The 19,106-nt window shown below is 44.7% G+C and overlaps 1 protein-coding gene across 2 annotated transcripts; it reads left to right on the top strand.

Moving 5' to 3' along the window:
- Positions 1-164: 164 nt before the first annotated feature.
- THNSL2 (threonine synthase like 2) lies at positions 165-18,742 on the top strand. 2 transcript variants are annotated; one of them, XM_033170696.1, is made up of 9 exons: positions 165-259; positions 4,820-5,059; positions 6,462-6,656; positions 9,734-9,886; positions 11,577-11,807; positions 13,559-13,707; positions 14,847-14,972; positions 16,567-16,718; positions 18,391-18,742. In XM_033170696.1, exons 2-9 carry the CDS (start codon positions 4,837-4,839, stop codon positions 18,599-18,601), a joined length of 1,440 nt encoding a protein of 479 aa, XP_033026587.1. In that variant the 5' UTR covers positions 165-259; positions 4,820-4,836; the 3' UTR covers positions 18,602-18,742. The 2 variants fall into 2 exon arrangements, with proteins under 2 accessions (XP_033026587.1, XP_033026588.1); XM_033170697.1 differs by having other exon boundaries at positions 6,600-6,656; positions 18,391-18,741.
- The last annotated feature ends 364 nt before the right edge of the window (positions 18,743-19,106 follow it).

Below are 19,106 nucleotides of genomic sequence, written 5' to 3'. Positions count from 1 at the left end.
CTTAGTTGGTCTCTAAGGTGATACTGGAAGGATTTTTTTTATTTTTTATTTTGTTCCTTCTATCCAGATATGCTTCATCGTGGGGGGATTTTAATCGAGAACCTGAAGTGTCAGGGAATGGGAAAGGCTCTGCGCTCGCTTACCTCTAGGGGTTGCTTCCTTTGGGATCTGCCCAGCAGAGGAAGATCTCCGGCCCGTCGGTTGCTTTTGCAACGAGCCTCGCCTCCCCGGATCAAGGAGAAGGATCTCCGTGCAGCTGGTAGGAAACGGAGTTGGCTTGACCCCCAAGTGCGTTCCCACGCGACAGGGAGTCTCAAAAGTTCTGCGCGCTTTTGCGCGCTTCGTGCCGAGTGGCCCGTTGCGCGCCCGCATCGGAAACCTGGGTGGGTTCGTAGCAGCGCAACACGCGTGTCTTGGGAATTAACTTGCGGCTCACCGTGGGGACTCGGCTCTGGCATTCTTGTTCTGCATCCCGTTGTGATCGCAGAATTGGGGCGAGAGTGCTCCTGAGCAGGTGCAGAGTGTTCAGGGCCGGATTGAGACCTTTGGAGGCCTTAAAGATTTGGGTGGCCCCGTATCATGGGTGTAGCCAAGGTGGGAGAAGGGAGGGACAGCTGCCCCCCCCACCAAAATCAATAAAAATCAATACAAATACATAGGTAACTGAGATTCTGCCCCCCCCCACCCAACAAAAATCCTGGCAATGCCCATTCGTCATATGCTGTGTGTATCCAATTCGGAATATAAACAATAATAAACTGTAAAATAAAATTTTGTTTTGGGAAATGAAATGAAACCTGCAGTAAGATGGAAAAAAATGTTTATATTTGACTCCACCCCCCCTTTTTTCCAGCTGCAAAGCCTTTGATCGGAGCCTCAACACTAACCACACCAGGTAACATCAGAGGGAAAGGGGACACAAGTGAAGGCCACTCCACTCCATTGACTCAGCTGAAGCCCTTTGGCTTCTCCCTTCCCAGGCCCTTCTCCTGCAGCGACTCTCCCTCCTACCCATAATGCAGCAGTACAAAAGGTCTGGTACCCGGGGATGCTCATTTTCCAGTTGTGTCATGCCTGTAATCCGTTTGTAAACACACACAACCAGTTTGGTGTAGTGGCTGGAGCGCAGGACCAAGAGCTGAGAGACCCGGGTTCGAATCCTCGCGCAGCCATGAAACTTGCTGGACAATCTTGGGAGCTAGTTACTGCCTCCAGTGCCGGATTTACGTGTAAGCTAAACAAGCTATATAGCTTAGGCCCCCCAAAAAATTAAAGGGGAAAAAAACGATGTACATTTCCAAAATATAAAATAAGTTCAACAATTACTTTGATAAAATACATATTTTGTTATGTGCAAATGGCTTTAGATACCTATTAGGTCCATAAATTGCCATATGGCATATATTCAACACAAAAAACAGCGACAATTTGTTGTTGACAAAGGACAGCTGGACATATAAAGGGCCCCATTACCTCCAGTATCTTAGGGCCTCATCAAACCCTGACTGCCTCGCAGGGTTCTTGTGGGGATTAAATTAGGAGAGGGAGAACTATGTATACCACCCCAAGCTCTTTTCAGGAAATGATGGGGTATAAATGCAAGAAATAGGTAAATGAATAAATAGATTAAAAATCTGACAAAAAGGCAAATGTAGCAAATGCAGCACAGATAACTCTGTAACCGTGTCCGTCCCCTAAGACTCTTGGCAAACGTCTTCTGTTTCAGCGTCGGTTGTACATTTTCTACCAATTTGCGCAAAGAACGACTTGCAGCCCCGAAAACAACAACGCTGATTCCAGGCAAGGCCAAAGTGCAGGATTTTATCCGGTGCTCATCGTGCCGCCCCGATGAGGCCAGTTGTTCAGCGCTGCTGAACTTTGAACCTCATTCTTGAGATCAGCTGCAGTCTGCAACTCAAGCCGGGCTAATTGGACGCTGTTGCCACTTTGCTGGAAAGCAGCAAAAATCGAGGTTCTGGAGTTCTGGCATTACAAGCAAAACAAGTGAGCATGAGTGCTGGATTGCTGTAGCTGGCAGTTTTCAGTAAATGCCATGGACCCTCTTCCTTCAAATTTGAAACATTTCCCTCCACCACCTCCAGTTTGCTATAAATTGAGACTTTCACCAAGGCACTCCATGAATAATTTTTGTTCAGCCTGTGCCAAATATCTAAGGATCTACTACTCCCTTCCCATTATTGTATTTTAATATTTTGTTGGAAGCTGCCCAGATGGCCGGGGTATAAATGATGATAATAATAATAATAATAATGAAATAAATAATAAATAAATAAATAAAAAACAAAAAAAATCATCATCATCATCATCATCATCATCATCATCAAAGAGCTTTAATCCTTGCTGGACTAAATGCTTTCCCCTCCACAGTGATCAAAGGCAGATTCCAGTGCCGGATTTACGTACAGTATAAGCTAAACAAGGGCCCACTCTCTTGGGAGCCCCCAAAAAATTCAAAGGGGGAAAAATGGATGTACATTTCCAAAATATAAGATAAAAAACAAATAAAATAAAACCTACATACAGCAACAGTGCTTTGAGTTGTGTAAGCTCCTATGGTGTCAGTAATGGGCCCTGCCTGCTAGCCTGCTCCCTAAAATATCACTGGTTTGCTCATTTCTACTTCTTAATTGTATTTCAGTTCAAGAATTACTTTGATAAAATACATACAGTGGTACCTCGCAAGACGAATGCCTCACTAGACGAAGAACTCGCTAGACGAAAGGCATTCGCTAACGAAAGGGTGACTCGCAAGACGAATTTTCCTATGGCCGTGACTCGCAAAACGAAAACGTTTTGTGATTCCTCCCCCCCCCATAAAACCACGCTTCCTCCGATTGTGCTTCGCAAGACCAAATTTCCGCTATACGACAACACTCGCGGAACGAATTAATTTCGTCTTGCGAGGCACCACTGTATTGTGTTGTATCCAGATGGCTTTAGATACTTATTAGGTCCATAAATGACCATATAGCATATATTCAACATGAAAAACAGCAACAAATTGTTGTTGACAAAGGACAGCTGGACATATAAAGGGCCCCATTACCTTCAGCAGCTTAGGGCCTCATCAAACCTAAATCTAGCCCTGGCAGATTATCACACATGCCATTTCAAGCCCCTTTGTGTGCCTGCAGTCAGGAAGTACCTGATTCAATGAACCACATTCTCTTCGATTGCCCTTTACACAGCAGACCTCGCCAACTGATGCTGAGCAAAATGTTGGACTTCTGGCCCACAACTCCGAGAAGAAGCCAAATGGCAGATCGGGACAAAGATATTACTGCTTTAGTAGCTTCCTTTTTAGCCACAATCTTACCCAAAAGGGTTCCCAACGAACTATCCTTTCGGGGAAATAGGCAGGGTGAAGCGACTAGCATGAGTTTGGCCAAACTGCGGGAGGCAGTGAAAGATAGGCGTGCCTGGCGTGTTCTGGTCCATGGGGTCACGAAGAGTCGGACACGACTGAACGACTGAACAACAACTAAAGCACAGGCATAGGCAAACTGAGCCCTCCAGATGTTTTGAGACTACAATTCCTATCATCCCTGACCACTGGTCCTGTTAGCTAGGGATGATGGGAGTTGTAGTCCCAAAACATCTGGAGGGCTGCGTTTGCCTATGCCTGGATATTCAAATCAAGTTTGCAGATGACACCAAATTGGGAGGGGTGGCTAATACCCCAGAGGACAGGATCACACTTCAAAATGACCTTGACAGATTAGAGAACTGGGCCAAAGCAAACAAGATGAATTTTAACAGGGAGAAATGTAAAGTACTACACTTTGGGGGGGGGGGGATGAAAGGCACAAATACAGGATGGGTGACACCTGGCTTGAGAGCAGTACATGTGAAAAGGATCTAGGAGTCTTGGTAGACCACAAACATGAGTCAACAGTGTGATGCAGCAGCTAAAAAAGCAAATGCAATTCTGGGCTGCATCAATAGGAGTATAACATCTAGATCAAGGGGGGTAATAGTACCACTATATTCTGCTCTGGTCAGACCTCACCTGGAATACTGTGTCCAGTTCTGGGCACCACAGTTCAAGAAGGATACTGACAAGCTGGAACGTGTCCAGAAGAGGGCAACCAAAATGGTCAAAGGCTTGGAAACGATGCCTTATGAGGAACGGCTTAGGGAGCTGGGTATGTTTAGCCTGGAGAAGAGAAGGTTAAGGGGTGATATGATAGCCATGTTCAAATATATAAAAGGATGTCATATAGAGGAGGGTGAAAGGTTGTTTTTTGCTGGTCCAGAGAAGCGGACACGGGGCAATGGATTCAAACTACAAGAAAGAAGATTCCACCTAAACATTAGGAAGAATTTCCTGACAGTGAGAGCTGTTCGGCAGTGGAATTTGCTACCAAGGAGCGTGGTGGAGTCTCCTTCTTTGGAGGTCTTTAAGCGGAGGCTTGACAGCCATCTGTCAGGAATGCTTTGATGGTGTTTCCTGCTTGGCAGGGGGTTGGACTGGATGGCCCTTGTGGTCTCTTCCAACTCTATGATTCTATGAAATGCACACAACCATAGTGTGACTTTCTAACTCTTGATAGCTTCACCCTTGTCTTTTTAATTATTCCAGTTAATTGAAATGTTTTATACTGTGATGCCAATAAAGGTATTTGATTGGTTGATTGGTTGGTTGGTTGGTTGTTTTTGGTTCAGGATTGCCAAATCTGGTTTCTTTCTGGTTGCTAGAGATACTGGTCACAGGAGGGCAAAAGTTATGAGATGTATCAATAGCCTGAAGATCCTCAGGTCTGAAGATAATTTGCTGTAATTGCTATGTGTGTTTCAGGAACCAGGAACAGAAAGATGAGGTATGTCAGCACCCGAGGAGGAGCTGGAAGTGTTGATTTCGAAGGTGCTCTTTTATCGGGCTATGCAAGCGATGGTGGTCTTTTCATGCCTCAAAAAATCCCGGCCTTGGACTCTGCCACACTTCAAAAATGGAGCAGCTTCTCTTACCCAGAACTGGTGAAGCAGTTGTGCTCTCTCTTCATTTCGCCCGAACTTATTCCGGAAGCGGAACTAAATGGTAAATGAATCCAGATCAGCTATCGAGATTTGACAGCCTTAAAAACTATGTTAGATTTATTTCGTGGGGGAAATGTTATTTGCTCCCTTTCATATAATGTAATTGATTTCGGGAGACTCGACAGCAGCGGTAGATGTGCTGATAGTGTTGATTATTCTTACTGAGATTTATACAACTTTATCAGTGTCCATTCTGCAGCAAAATCCCTGGTCCCTAACATTCAGGGCAGTTTGAAATTTCAGCGAGAGGAGACAAGGCCCAGAGAAGCAGATGGGGCTGAACCACACAGGGTGCTAAACTTGGGTTCTTGGTCTTTTAAACTGGAAATATAGTCAATCCTCAGCTCCCAAATGCCTCCATTACCGTACGTTTCGGCTCCCAAACGCTGAAACCCCGGAAGTAAGTGTTCCAGTTTTCGAATGTTTTCCAGAAGCCGTCTGACGCGGCTTCCGCTTGAGTGGAGGAGGCTCCTGCAGCCAATCGAAAGCCGCGTCTCGGTTGTCGAACATTTCGGAAGCTGGGCGGGCTTCCGGAACGGACATCTGAGGTTTGACTGTAGCAGTCATGGTGGGAATCAAGATCAAGACTGCAACAAGCAGCAGCCAGGGGGCAGAGTTAACCCTTTCCTTCTGTGCTGCGTTCCCAACAAAACTTCTATTGCGGGCATAGGCAAACTCGGCCCTCCAGATGTTTTGGGACTACAGCTCCCATCATCCCTGACCACTGGTCCTTGTTAGCTAGGGATGATGGGAGTTGTAGTCCCAAAACATCGGGAGGGCCGAGTTTGCCTGTGCCTGTTCTATTGGCACCAGCAGGAAAGAACATCTCTGACAAGCCAAATAGTATTGGGGATTGGGATTCAAGACCCCAGCCCTTAGGGATGAAGCAGGGTTCTGCTCGCCACAGGGAACCAGGCAGAGGGCCTTCTCGGTAGTGGCACCCGCCCTGGAACACCCTCCCACCAGATGCCAAAGAGAAAAACAACTACCCGACTTTTAGAAGACATCTGAAGGCAGCCCTGTTTAGGGAAGCTTTTAATGTTTAATAGACTACTGCATTTTAATATTCTGTTGGAAGCTGCCCAGAGTGGTTGGGGAAACCCAGCCAGATAGACGGGGTATAAATAATAAATTATTATTATTATTATTATTATTATTATTATTATTATTATTACTACACCTCTTTTGTCTGACCACAAAGATTAGCCCAAATTTGTGGACCCCTGGCCTTGCATTTTCCCCTAAATCAAATATTCTTGCCCTTATTCTGGAGTCCAGCCTTATTGAGGTAAAACTTGACTTGACCGCCATGTTAATATGTTTGAAGGGCCAATATACTGCTGTGCTATTTTTTTTAATGGTTCCAAGCTAATGATGTCTTTTGACTTGTCGTCTTCCGTCAGACCTGATTGACAGAGCATTCAGCAGATTCAGGCACAAAGATATTGTCCACCTGTCAAGACTGGAGAAGGGCTTGAACGTTTTGGAGATGTGGCACGGCGTAACGTACGCTTTCAAAGACCTCTCCTTGTCCTGCACAGGGCAGTTCCTGCAATACTTCCTGAAGAAGAGGAAGAAGCATGTCACAATTCTAGTGGGTATGTTCGCAGCTAGGACTAATGGATTTCTGCTCGTTTTTTAATAATAATGTGCTGCCTTTGCTCAAGATGCGTTTGTTACGTCTTTTTCCCTGGCCTGGAAGTATTCGTATTTGCATATTTTTTATTATTAATTTTATTTTTAATGTGCATATAACAGATATAAAATTCACCACCTCTGTTACATGCTGCAAATGACATACATACATATTTCATACATATTACATATTAACAGTCCCCCCTCCCTCCCCCACCCATGTGCGATCTTATTATGACTTATATTATCTTTTTCTGTTGTGTTATCTAATTATATACTTACTATTGTTGTTCTTTATAATGTTATCCTGTATCCTTGCGAGCAAAATTACAAATATTCAAATATTCAATTATTCTTTCCTGAATACATACATTCATATTCAGAATGTATTTGCATTTAGGCCCATTCTCGTGTGTTCTATAACCCACTGCCACAGGCTGCATATTTTGGGCACCTCGACAGAGTAGAGAGTAAGAAACAGGGCAGATAAAAATCAATGATTTAATTTTTTTAAAAAAAAATCAGATTTTTTAAATTTAAATTTGATTTTTAAAATACAAAATGCTTTGGGAGGAAAAATCTTTCTAAAGATAGTTTTCTATTTAAGTTACTTTATAGTCCAAAGGCTATTCATCGGGAAATAAGGATTTGTTTTAAGTTTTTCATGTTTTAAGTTTTTCAGTCTTAAGTTTGTTTGTTTTTTTAAACCATTTAACCACATCAGTTAACAAGCATGGATACATATGCTATAATGTTACTGTTTTAGTTACATAAATTGCTTAAATTGTCACTAAGGAAATGATTGTTTTTCTCCTTCCAATAAAGCACAGCAGAAAAGTTGTCCAAATATAAACAGTTAACTTATTAAACCTCACAATAATTTCATAATTATCTGTCTATGCATTTCTAATAGTATAACCAAATCAGTAATTTTTGATATAACTGTGAAAACTACTTTGAAAATTTATTGTTCCAAAAATGAAACCTTCATCTGGTTGTACATATTAAGATTATAACAGCAAGGATGAGTCTTTCTGTAAAAAAATGATTTAAATCAAGTCTTACTGACTAGTGATTTAAATCATGATTTAAATCAAATCCACCCTGGTAAGAAGGTAAAGGTAAAGAGACCCCTGACCGTTAGGTCCAGTCGCGGACGACTCTGGGGTTGCGGCTCTCATCTCGCTCTATAGGCCGAGGGAGCCGGCGTTTGTCCGCCAGAAGCGGCTTAGTCATGCTGGCCACATGACCCGGAAAACTGTCTGCAGACAAATGTCGGCTCCCTCGGCCAGTGAAGCGAGATGAGCGCTGCAACCCCAGAGTTGTTCGCGTCTGGACCTAATGGTCAGGGGTCCCTTTACCTTTACCTTTAAAGAGGATTAGACAAGTTCATGGAGGATAAGGCGATCCTTGCCACAAAGCTCCACTGTCCGAAGCAATATGTATTTTGGATCCCGAGTCCCATGGACTGCAAGAAGATCAAACCTATCCATTCTCAAAGATATCAGCCCTGAGTGCTCACTAGAAGGACAGATGCTGAAGTTGAGGCTCCAGTACTTTGGCCACCTCATGAGAAGAGAAGACTCCCTAGAAAAGACCCTGATGTTGGGAAAGATGGAGGGCACAAGGAGAAGGGGACGACAGAGGATGAGATGGTTGGACAGCGTTCTCGAAGCTACTAACATGAGTTTGGCCAAACTGCGAGAGGCAGTGAAGGATAGGCGTGCCTGGCGTGCTCTGGTCCATGGGGTCACGAAGAGTCGGACACGACTGAATGACTGAACAACAACAATGGTTGGAATCACAAGTGGAGAGATTGCTGTTGCTCTCAGGTCCTGCTTGCAGCCTTTCCATAGGCCATTGTGAGAACAGGATGCCGGACTGGATAGAATCTTCTTATGCTCAGAGGAGTGGGAATGAATGAATGAATGAATGAATGAATGAATGAATTTGCATCAGCCGCCGGCCATAGCAATAAAACAACAATACAATATACAAAGAGTAGGAATAAAAAAGTCAATTATATAACATACATTTTAGGGTTTTGAATCAATAGTCAAATAGTGGATCTTATTCCGATTGCCCCAGCTAAAAACCTTGCAACCTTTGCTGTCACCTGCTCATCTTGATCTGCCAAGAGAAAGGACACTGTGGCAGTGGCTGGGTGACGTGGAAAGGACAGTTAAAGAGGGGTGATAATCTCATCCCTCAAGTCTTTGTAAAGAGTGCAAGCCAGAAGGACGTGCGCCACCGATTCGGTACTGCCATCTCCACAGGGACATAAGCATTTTTCGTGTGGAATCTATTGGAATTGTCAGGACGTTCAGTGGTTGCTCATGAGTAATCAGCCGAACGCAGACCGTCTAAGAACTAAGTTCTTTATTGTGAAGATATTTACAGTGGAGCAAAAGTTCAAACGTCCATCTCATCCCTCCGCAGAGTCCGGGAATGAACCCTTCCGGTTCTTGGTCCAGCAAAAGAGGCGCGGGATTCTAAACCCCCGCCTCCCCCTTCCACGTCTTTCCTGTCTGCGAACTCGGGGCGCGGGAAACTGTCCCTGTTCCCCGCTTCCCCCTTGGTGCTCAGGCTCTGCAATCCCTTCACAGCCCCTGCACCGACTTCCTGCCTCCAACTCCTCCTCCCCACTGGAGGAATGGTCGCTTCCTCCTGAGGAGGGGGATGACGAACTGCTGTACAAAAGGGGTGGTTCCCTGTACTGCAAACAATCCCGGGGTGCTACCTGCCGTGGGGAGGGGGGGTTTCCTGACAGGAATCATCCCTCAAGTACAGCTGAGGGCAATACATTCAATCCCGCGAGAGTAAAAGCGCGCCTATATTTTAGAATTGCTAGGTTATGCAGATAGGGTTCCAGAGAGTCGAAATGAAAGATGGAAAATAGTCATACCATGGGAGTGGGAACCTAAAAGTGGATCCAGCGTTATTGATGGGGTTTCCTGGGAGTAAAAAGCTCGAAGGCCACTGGCCTAGAGGGCGACTCCCAGCAAGTCTTTAAGAGCCTTGGTTATTTTTTTTAAAACAGGGACTTCAGGGGATACTGGGAGTTCAGCCATCGAAAGCGTCCGGGGCGAAAAGAACGTGGACATATTTGTTCTGTTGCCACGCGGCCTCTGCAGTCAGGTTCAAGAGAGGCAGATGACAACAGTGATTGAAGACAACGTCCACGTGTTTATCAGTGAGCAACTTCATTTTCAACTTCAGAATGCTTCTGGGTTCGGTCATTGTGGATTCGTTGCCTAGTGGTCAGGAGTGGTGAGCAGTGCTTTTTGTGTGTGGGGGGGGGAGGGGGTCACGCAGGGGTACGCATACCCCTAAACATTTTGTGAATCTAAGTTCGGCCTCATTGAGGGGCAGTATTTCAATATGAGTAGGAAAATTGAGAGTACCCTCAAACATTTTTTTTTAGGGGGAAAAAAGCTGCCCAGAGTGGCTGGGGAAACCCAGCCAGATGGGCGGGGTATAAATGAATTATTATTATTATCATTAGTATTAGTATTATTACTACTACTGTATATTCTGGCGTATAAGACTACTTTTTAATCCAGGAAAATCTTCTCAGAAGTCGGGGGTCGTCTTACACGCCGGGTGGAGAATCTGTGGGCAGGTATATCTCAAACTCTATATTTTATCTGGAAAAGTTGGGGGTCGTCTTATATGCCCAGTCATCTTATACGCCAGAAAATACGGTATTATTCACAATCTTCTTACCTGCAATAGGGTAGGATGTCTGAGAGCTCTCCAAACAGGGAGCTCACTCTATTTTGGACTATGGACTTTTGTAACTTTGTCACTCTGTCGACTCTAAGCATCCTGGGATATCATAATTATTCTAGAAGGCTATGCACAGAGATTTCTTTTCAGCCGGAACTCACCAGAGCTCAGTTCCAGCCCCTCTCAGGTGGGCGCCATTGCCATTCTAAGAGAACAAGGGAGGCATTCACGGTGAGTTTTGGCACCCCTTTCTCTAGAAAAATTGCATTGGTTATGCAGCCTTGTGCCAAATAGCTTCTAGAGATAAACTGCACATGGATAGTGATTCCTCTCTCTGCTGAAACAGGTATTTGCATTCTCATACAAGTGGAAAGAGGAAGGATAATTACTGTATTTTTCGCTCCATAGGGCGCACCTCATTTTTAGAGGAGGAAACAAGATAAAAAATATTTTTTCTGGTTTTCCTCCTCTAAAAGCCCTGTTTTTTTGAGGATCAGCTAAAAGTTTTGCAGCTTTTTTTGCAAAGGGAAAAGCCCTATTTTTTGAGGATCAGATCAGCTAAACGTTTTGCAGCTTTTTGTAAAGGGAAAAGCCCTGGTTTCTTTTGAGGATCAGCTCAAAGTTTTGCAGCTTTTTTGCAAAAGGAAAAGTCCTGTTTTTTTTTAGGATCAGCTCAGATTTGTGCAGCTTTTTTGCAAAGGGGGAAAAGCAAAGCTTCTTTTGCAAAGGGGGAAAAGCAAAGAGGAAAAGCCCCGTTTTTATGGGGTTCAACTCACTTTTCTGCAGCTTCTTAAGGAAAGGGAATCTTTTCTACAGTTTCCAGACAGATAATCTAATCAGCCATTCACATGTAGCTGGGGAAACAAACAACCTCACTCTGCAGCACATTCAACAATGGAGGCCTGGGCAAGGGGGCGAGGCTAAAAGGGAGCCGGGGACTCTTATCTTTCTCCCGATCTCTTGCTGATCAGCTGCTGAGCGGGGTCCTTTCAACACCCCCTTTTCTCTTTGTAAAATAAAAAGCACGATCCTCTTTTGGCCCCTGGGAATTCGGCTCCAGGGACACCAGGCGTGTTCCGACAAGGCACATTCTGCGACAGGACTGATGTAGCACTCTTCATGCCTTCCTCTTCATTCCCTGCTTCTCCCTCCAGCTGAAGGCAACAGTGATGAAATTGATGAGCCCATCAAAGAACTGTTTGCGGACGAGGATTTTTCAAGAAGACACAACCTGATGAGTCTGAATTCGATCAACTGGTCCAGAATTCTGGTGCAGATTGCTCATTTTTTCTACGCCTACTTCCGGTGTGCTCCATCGATGGATTCCACTCCGCTGCCAGTTGTGGAAGTGGTTGTTCCAACTGGGGGAGGAGGAAATCTCACAGGTTAGCAAAAACAACAACAACAACAACAACCCCAAAATGCTTCTTTGAGTTATGGTGAATTGGGCTGGACCTGTCTGAAAGTTGCATCATTGGAGATGGTAGGAGCTGTAAAACGAGCAGCACGTCAAAGACAACTATTTATTTTGCTGCTTTAGTGCAAACCTAGTACAGTCATACCTCTGGATTTGTTAGCTGCGGGTTGCGTTCGTCACGGGATATGAATGCGCTGGACCAGGAAGTACCGGAACGGGTTAGTTCTGGGTTCAGCACTTTGTGCATGTGCAGGAGCGCTGAATCGCGCCGCGCAGATGCGGCGCTTGATGTTTTTCTGCACATGTTGCGAACGAGGCTCCGGAACGGATCCCATTCACAACCAGAGGTACCACTGTACCTCTTAACCACTACACAGTGTGGTGTAGTGGTTAAGAGCGGTGGACTTGTAATGTGGTGAACTGGGTTTGTGTCTCCGCTCCTCCACATGCAGCTGCTGGGTGACCTTGGGCTAGTCACACTTCTCTGAAGTCTCCCAGGCCCACTCACCTCACAGAGTGTTTGTTGTGGGGGAGGAAGGGAAAGGAGAATGTTAGCCGCTTTGAGACTCCTTCGGGTAGTGATAAAGCGGGATATCAAATCCAAACTCCTTCTCCTCCTCCTCCTAAACAATCTGGCCAAATTTCTGAGGTTTGCTGAATATTTCTCCTAGTTCATCGTGGCTCGCTGAGCCGCAGGCATTGACTGAGCCCCTATGTGAATTGTCATAGACCTGGGATTGGGCACCTGGAATACAGCCAGTTTATGCAACCAGAATAACTAAATTATGGGACTTGCATAAATTACATAAGCAGAGCAGAGTGCGTGCTTTACATATTTCTGCAGTTCTATAGTGGCACCTTGGTGCTCAAACTTAATCCGTTCTGGGTTCTTTCCCTCACACTGGTCTCTACCAGCCACAGTTCTGCCTGCTGGAATGCAAAGAAGTGGTACCTTGGTTCTCAAACTTAATCCGTTCCGGAAGTCCGTTCCAAAACCAAAGCGTTCCAAAACCAAGGCTTGCTTTCCCATAGAAAGTAATGCAAAACGGATTAATCCGTTCCAGACTTTTAAAAACAGCGCCTAAAACAGCAGTTCAACATGAATTTTATTATCTAACAAGGCCATTGATCCATAAAATGAAAGCAATAATCAATGTACTGTACTATAAAATAAATAAGACAATATTGTAGATTATAAAAATAAAACTTATTTTTTTCCTTGCCTGCACTGATAATAGTCATTGTTTGGATGTGGGGCTTTTATACATTTCTGCAGTCACACAACCAACCAATCAGTAGCTGAACTGGGTTCCACGCAGTCACAAAAAATTAACCGAAAAAGCCTCAGAAACAGAAACGCCAAATAAATAGCAAAAACAAAAGCGCCAAACTTAATCTGTTCCGGAAATCTGTTGGACTTCCGAAATGTTCGAAAACCAAGGCGCAGCTTCTGATTGGTGCAGGTGCCCCAGAAACAATAGCCAACAGACTCACCGGACGTTCGGCTTCCAAAAAATGTTTGAAAACCGGAACACTTCTGGGTTTTTGGCGTTTTGGAACCAAGATACCGCTGTATCACCAATCACAACTGTATTCATTCCTATTTTGACAATAAGATCAAATAGAATAGTTGAAATGATTTCGGTACCATATCGTGCATCTGGTTTACGTAAGGAGATCTGTGGTACAAATTACTGATGGTTTCTTTCTTTGGTCCAGCTGGGTGTCTTGCACAGAAGATGGGTCTCCCCATTGATCTCGTGGCAGTGGTAAATGACAACGATGTGGTACACAGAGCTATCCAACAGGGCGATCTCTCACTGTCCAAGTCTGTGAAGTCAACACTGGCTTCAGCAATGGATATTCAGGTAATTCACCTGGAGACGAACGTGCTGTTTAGTATGGTAGAAATGTGAGGACCAGCTCATCGTAGCTCCCTGAGCCTCCCCCAGTCATGCTCGCTCCATTGATGGACCATTCCATCAGCCTTGCTGAGAGATCGGCTCCATCGGCCTCCTCTCTCCCTCAGTTGTCCGTCATCATCAGCTATTCCATCAGGCTGACGCAGAGGGAGAAATGGGGCTGTGGCTCTGCTTAGGAACCAGCTACATATGGCTTCCATTCCAGCTGCCGTTTTGCAGGAACTACTGGGCAAGAACCGGTGCCTGAGTTTGCCTGCCAGTTTGACAGCCAATTTCCTCCCTTTCTCAATGGAAAAGGTAGAGAGGGAAACACAGGGAGTCAGTTTGGGGAAGTCTGTTGGGATGTTCTTCCTGGATGAAGGCCTGGTTGGTAAAGGAAGAAGAAGAGTTTGGATTTGATATCCCGCTTTATCACTACCCGAAGGAGTCTCAAAGCGGCTAACATTCTCCTTTTCCCTTCCTCCCCCACAACAAACACTCTGTGAAGTGAGTGGGGCTGAGAGACTTCTGAGAAGTGTGACTAGCCCAAGGTCACCCAGCAGCTGCATGTGGAGGAGAGGGGACGCGAACCCGGTTCACCAGATTACGAGTCTACCGCTCTTAACCACTACACCACACTGGAACTCCTTGCAGAGTGACTCAGCTGCCTAAAGAACCTAAGACCGTTCCCTTGAACTATTTAAAGAAGGGATGGAGAAGCCGTGGCTCTCCGGGCATAGCTGTCAACTTTTCCCTTGCGAGGAATCCTATTCGGAATACGGGAATTTCCCTTTAAAAAAGGGAAAAGTCGACAGCTATGTCTCCAGGTGTTGTTGGACTCCAACTCCCCCCAGCCATATCCAGTGGTCAGGGATTATGGGAACTGTAGTCCTGAAAAATCTGATCTCTCTCCCTGATTTAGAGCCATAACCCTATGGACTTTCTGGAATGTGACTGTGTAATGAGATTTGTTGGTGGGTGCATTTTCCCCTGCAATCCATTTCCTTTGGCTCCTGCCTATCTTTCCCCGTATCTAAATCCTTGCTTGCTTCTGAACATAAGCCTCCCTCTAGAAAAATGGCTTGTGCCATCTTTCCCTTTGCTAGGAGCCTTACAACATGGAGAGGATCTTTTGGCTGTTCTCTGGCTCAGACAGCAACTTGGTCCGAAGTGTGATGGAAGAATTTTACTCCGCTAAAAAAGTCCAGCTCCCGTCCCAGTTGCAAAAGAAGGTTAGCTATGATTTGCCTGTGATTCTTCCGCTTGCTTTTAGTTTGCGGCTGCTGTGTGCAACGGACCTCACGTCAGAAGAATCGCTTCCTGGAAGGGAGAGGGGAGGTATTGGTGGGGAGATCATTGCGGTGCTTAGGGATAATATCCCCTATTTTTCTCCCCATAGGGCACACCAGACCATAGGGCGCACCTCGTTTTTAGAGGAGGAAACAAGAAAAAAAATATTTTTCTGGTTTTCCTCCTCTAAAAGCCCTGTTTTTTTAAGGATCAGCTAAAGGTTTTGCAGCTTTTTTGCAAAGGGAAAAGCCCTGGTTTTTTTTTGAGGATCAGCTAAAGGTTTTGCAGCATTTTTTGCAAAGGGAAAAGCCCTGGTTTTTTGAGGATCAGCTAAACATTTGCAGCTTTTTTGCAAAGGGAAAAGCCCTGTTTTTTGAGGATCAGCTAAAAGTTTTGCAGCTTTTTTTGCAAAGGGGGAAAAGCAAAGAGGAAAACCCCCATTTTATGGGGTTCAACTCACATTTCTGCAGCTTCTAAAGGAAAGGAAGCCTTTCCTACAGTTTCTAGACAGATAATCTAATCAGCCAGTCACATGTCGCTAGGGAAACAAATAACCTCCCTCTGCAGCACATTCAACAAAGGAGGCCTGGGCAAGAGGGTGGGGCTGAAAGGGAGCCGGGACTCTTATCTCTCTCCCGATCTCTTGCTGATCAGCTGCTGAGCGGGGTCCTTTCAACACCCCCTTTTCTCTTTGTAAAATAAAAAGCATGATCCTCTTTTGGCCCCTGGGCAATTCAGCTTCAGGGACCACCATTCGCTCCATAAGACGCACAGATATTTACTTTTTAGGAGGAAAAAAGTGCACCTTGACTTACGAGCTCCTCGACATACGTCGTTTTCGACTTCCGAATGACTTCTGGAAGAAAAAAATGGCCGCCGCTTCCGAATTTTACGACCTACGAAGGGAAAGCGGCGGCACGATACCTCGACTTACAAGGTTTTTAATGCGGTTTTCTCGACTTACAAAGTTTTTTTCCGTCCGGAGATAGCGCCCTTCGAGTTACGAAAATTTCGACTTACGAGGGCCCCTTCGGAATGCATTAACGTCATAAGTCGAGGTCCCACTGTACATGAAAATATCACACATTAAAAACTTCCCTGAACAGGGCTGCCTTCAGATATCTTCTGAATGTAAGGTAGTTGTTTATCTCTTTGACATGAGATGGGAGGGCGTTCCACAGGGCGGGCGCCACTACCGAGAAGGCCCTCTGCCTGGTTCCTTGTAGCTTTGCTTCTCGCAGTGAGGTAACCGCCAGAAGGCCCTTGGCATTGGACCTCAGTGTCCGGACTGAATGATGGGGGTGGAGACGCTCCTTCAGGTATACTGGGCCAAGGCCGTTTAGGGATGGCAGGATGCAAATGTGCCGATCAACCAGTTGCGATGTTCATAGGGCAGGTGATGTCTACAGTTTCTCTGGTGGGATCTACACATATATAAAAAAAACACTGTGGAGAAAAACGTGCTTAAAGCGTTATATTTGCAGCTGTATCCTCTGAGTCTGGTTGCAGTTTTCTGAGTCCTCTGTCTGGTTGCAGCTTTCCGAAGGTCTGCAGTCTTGCTCAGTCTCTGATGAAGAAATTGTCCAAACCATGAGGCGCTGCTGGGAGGACAACCGCTATCTCCTCTGTCCTCATTCAGCTACTGCTGTTTGCTACCATTATAAGCACTCCAGTTGCCATCCAAGCACGTAAGCATGAATTTCTCTGCATGCTTTATTAGCTTTCTTTTTATAGTATTACAGTGGTACCTCTGGTTACGTACTTAATTCATTCCGGAGGTCCGTTCTTAACCTGAGACTGTTCTTAACCTGAGGTACCACTTTAGCTAATGGGGCCTCCCGCTGCCGCCATGGCGCAATTTCTGTTCTCACCCTGAGGTAAAGTTCTTAACCTGAGGTACGATTTCTGGGTTAGGGGAATCTGTAACCTGAAGTGTCTGTAACCCGAGGTACCACTGTATATACATTATAGAATATTGTTAGTACTATTATAATATACTAAAGCATGCAAATGAACATGGCAATTTTTTTTTAAAAAAATATTTCTTATTTTTTAATTGCATAAATAAATTATATTGCAGCTATAATAAGATTAATAAAATAATAGTGTTAACAACAACAGCCTGTGCTTTTTGTTTCTTACTAGTGTACATGTGAAATGCAGAAGTTACATGTGTTTTATCCCTTCTTCTTTTTTGTAGCTGTTGATTTTGAATGATTTTAAGTATCTGTCTTTAACTTTTTAATTTAGATTTTTAATGTTTAATATTTTATATTTCTGTAAACAGCTTAGAGGTTTTCTTACCATCACATGGTATATAAATCTTGTAAAATAAAATAAAAAACAAAAAGCCTGGTTAATCCTACTCCCACCCCTTGAGAGACATACAGGTGAAACTCAAAAAATTAGAATATCGTGGAAAAGTCCATTTATGTAAGCAATTGTTTTCATTAGCTACTGGAGTTTAATATATGAGATAGACTCATGACACGCAAAGCGAGAAAAGTCAAGCCTTTGCTTGTTATAATTGTGATGATTATGGAGTACAGCTGATGAAAACCCCAAAGTTGCAATTGTTAATTCACCTTTTAAGTTGAATTACTGAAAGAAGTGAACCTTTCCACGATATTCTAATTTTTCGAGTTTCACCTGTAATAGCCATCCTGGGAATATAAAATGATGTTGATAAAAATGATGTTCAACCTATATGCTGTCTGGGACAAGGCAGCAATCTCAGCACCATCTTGAAGTACACCTGAAGAATGCAAAATGTGAACAAGTGGGGACAAAACTGTTGGCAGAGACCATACACGCTCTCTCACGCACATCATGAGCTGGGGTAGCAGAGTCGCTAAGACACTGAGCTGTGAACTGGGAAGCCCCTAGTTCAGATCTTGCCTTTGCCGCAAACTCGGGCAGCCTACTCTCTCTGAGCCTTTGTCCACTCCACTCCGCCATCTGCAGCCTGGGAGATAATACTTCAAATTTACCTTGTAGTTATTCATTTCCTTGACATCTGATGGGAGGGCGTTCCACAGGGCGGGCGCCACTACCGAGAAGGCCCTCTGCCTGGTTCCCTGCAGCTTCACATCTCACAGTGAGGGGACCACCAGAAGGCCCTTGGAGGTGGATCTCAGTGTCCGGGCTGAACGATGGGGATGGAGACGCTCCTCAGGTATACAGGGCCAAAGCTGTTTAGGGCACAATATGTGAAGAGACGCACAAGGATTTGAAGATCAACAAATTTGCTGTGGCAAGAGCATTCTTTGAGACGGAACCCATTCAGTCCTGTCCAGATTTCAGAGACGTTTAGAGGTTTGTTGCACGGATGTGCTCATTTCCTCTTTTCTTCCACTCCAGTCCCAGATGCTGCTTGGCTCCTGCTTCCCCTGTGAAGTTTGAAAATGCCGTTCTTAAAGCCGACCTCACCCTCGACGTCTCACCTGAGATAAAGAAGCTGAAAGACATGGAGACCAGATCCTGCGCCCTGAAGAGAGGCGATGACTGGGCAAAGCTACTGCGGCAGCAAATAGAAGCAGTTGCGAAACAAAGAAATCCTACGCCAAGCTGAACGTTTGCAATGAGTCCCCTAGTTGCTTGCGCCATCAAACCTCCTACTGCTATGCAAGGCATGTGATAAGAGAGTTGGTGCTGCTTTTGCTAATTTTGCTAAATCTATAATTTCTTATAACTTAAATTGGTCAAACAACATCAATAGTATTATTAAAAAGGTCCACCAGAGGTTGTATTTCCTGCTTCAACTAAGGAAATTTAAATTGCCCCAGGAAGTGTTGATCCAATTCTACAGAGGCATCATTGAAACTGTTCTCTGTAATTCTATAACAGCTTGGTACGGTACAGCCTCCAAGAGAGACAAGAAAAGGCTCCAACGAGCTGTAAGAATTGCAGAAAGGGTAATTGGTGTTAGCTTGCCTTCAATAGAGACAATTTATGCTACCCGAGTTAGGAAGAGAGCAGAGAGAATTGTAGCAGATCCTTTACATCCCGGTCATCATCTGCTTGATTTACTTCCATCTGGACGTCGCTATAGGACTTCATATACAAAATCGGCCAAG

This window comes from Lacerta agilis, chromosome 14 (genome assembly GCF_009819535.1).
Source record: "Lacerta agilis isolate rLacAgi1 chromosome 14, rLacAgi1.pri, whole genome shotgun sequence".
Taxonomy (NCBI): Eukaryota; Metazoa; Chordata; class Lepidosauria; order Squamata; family Lacertidae; genus Lacerta; species Lacerta agilis.
Note: the sequence above shows the minus strand (reverse complement) of the source record. Positions and strands in the feature narration are given on the sequence as shown.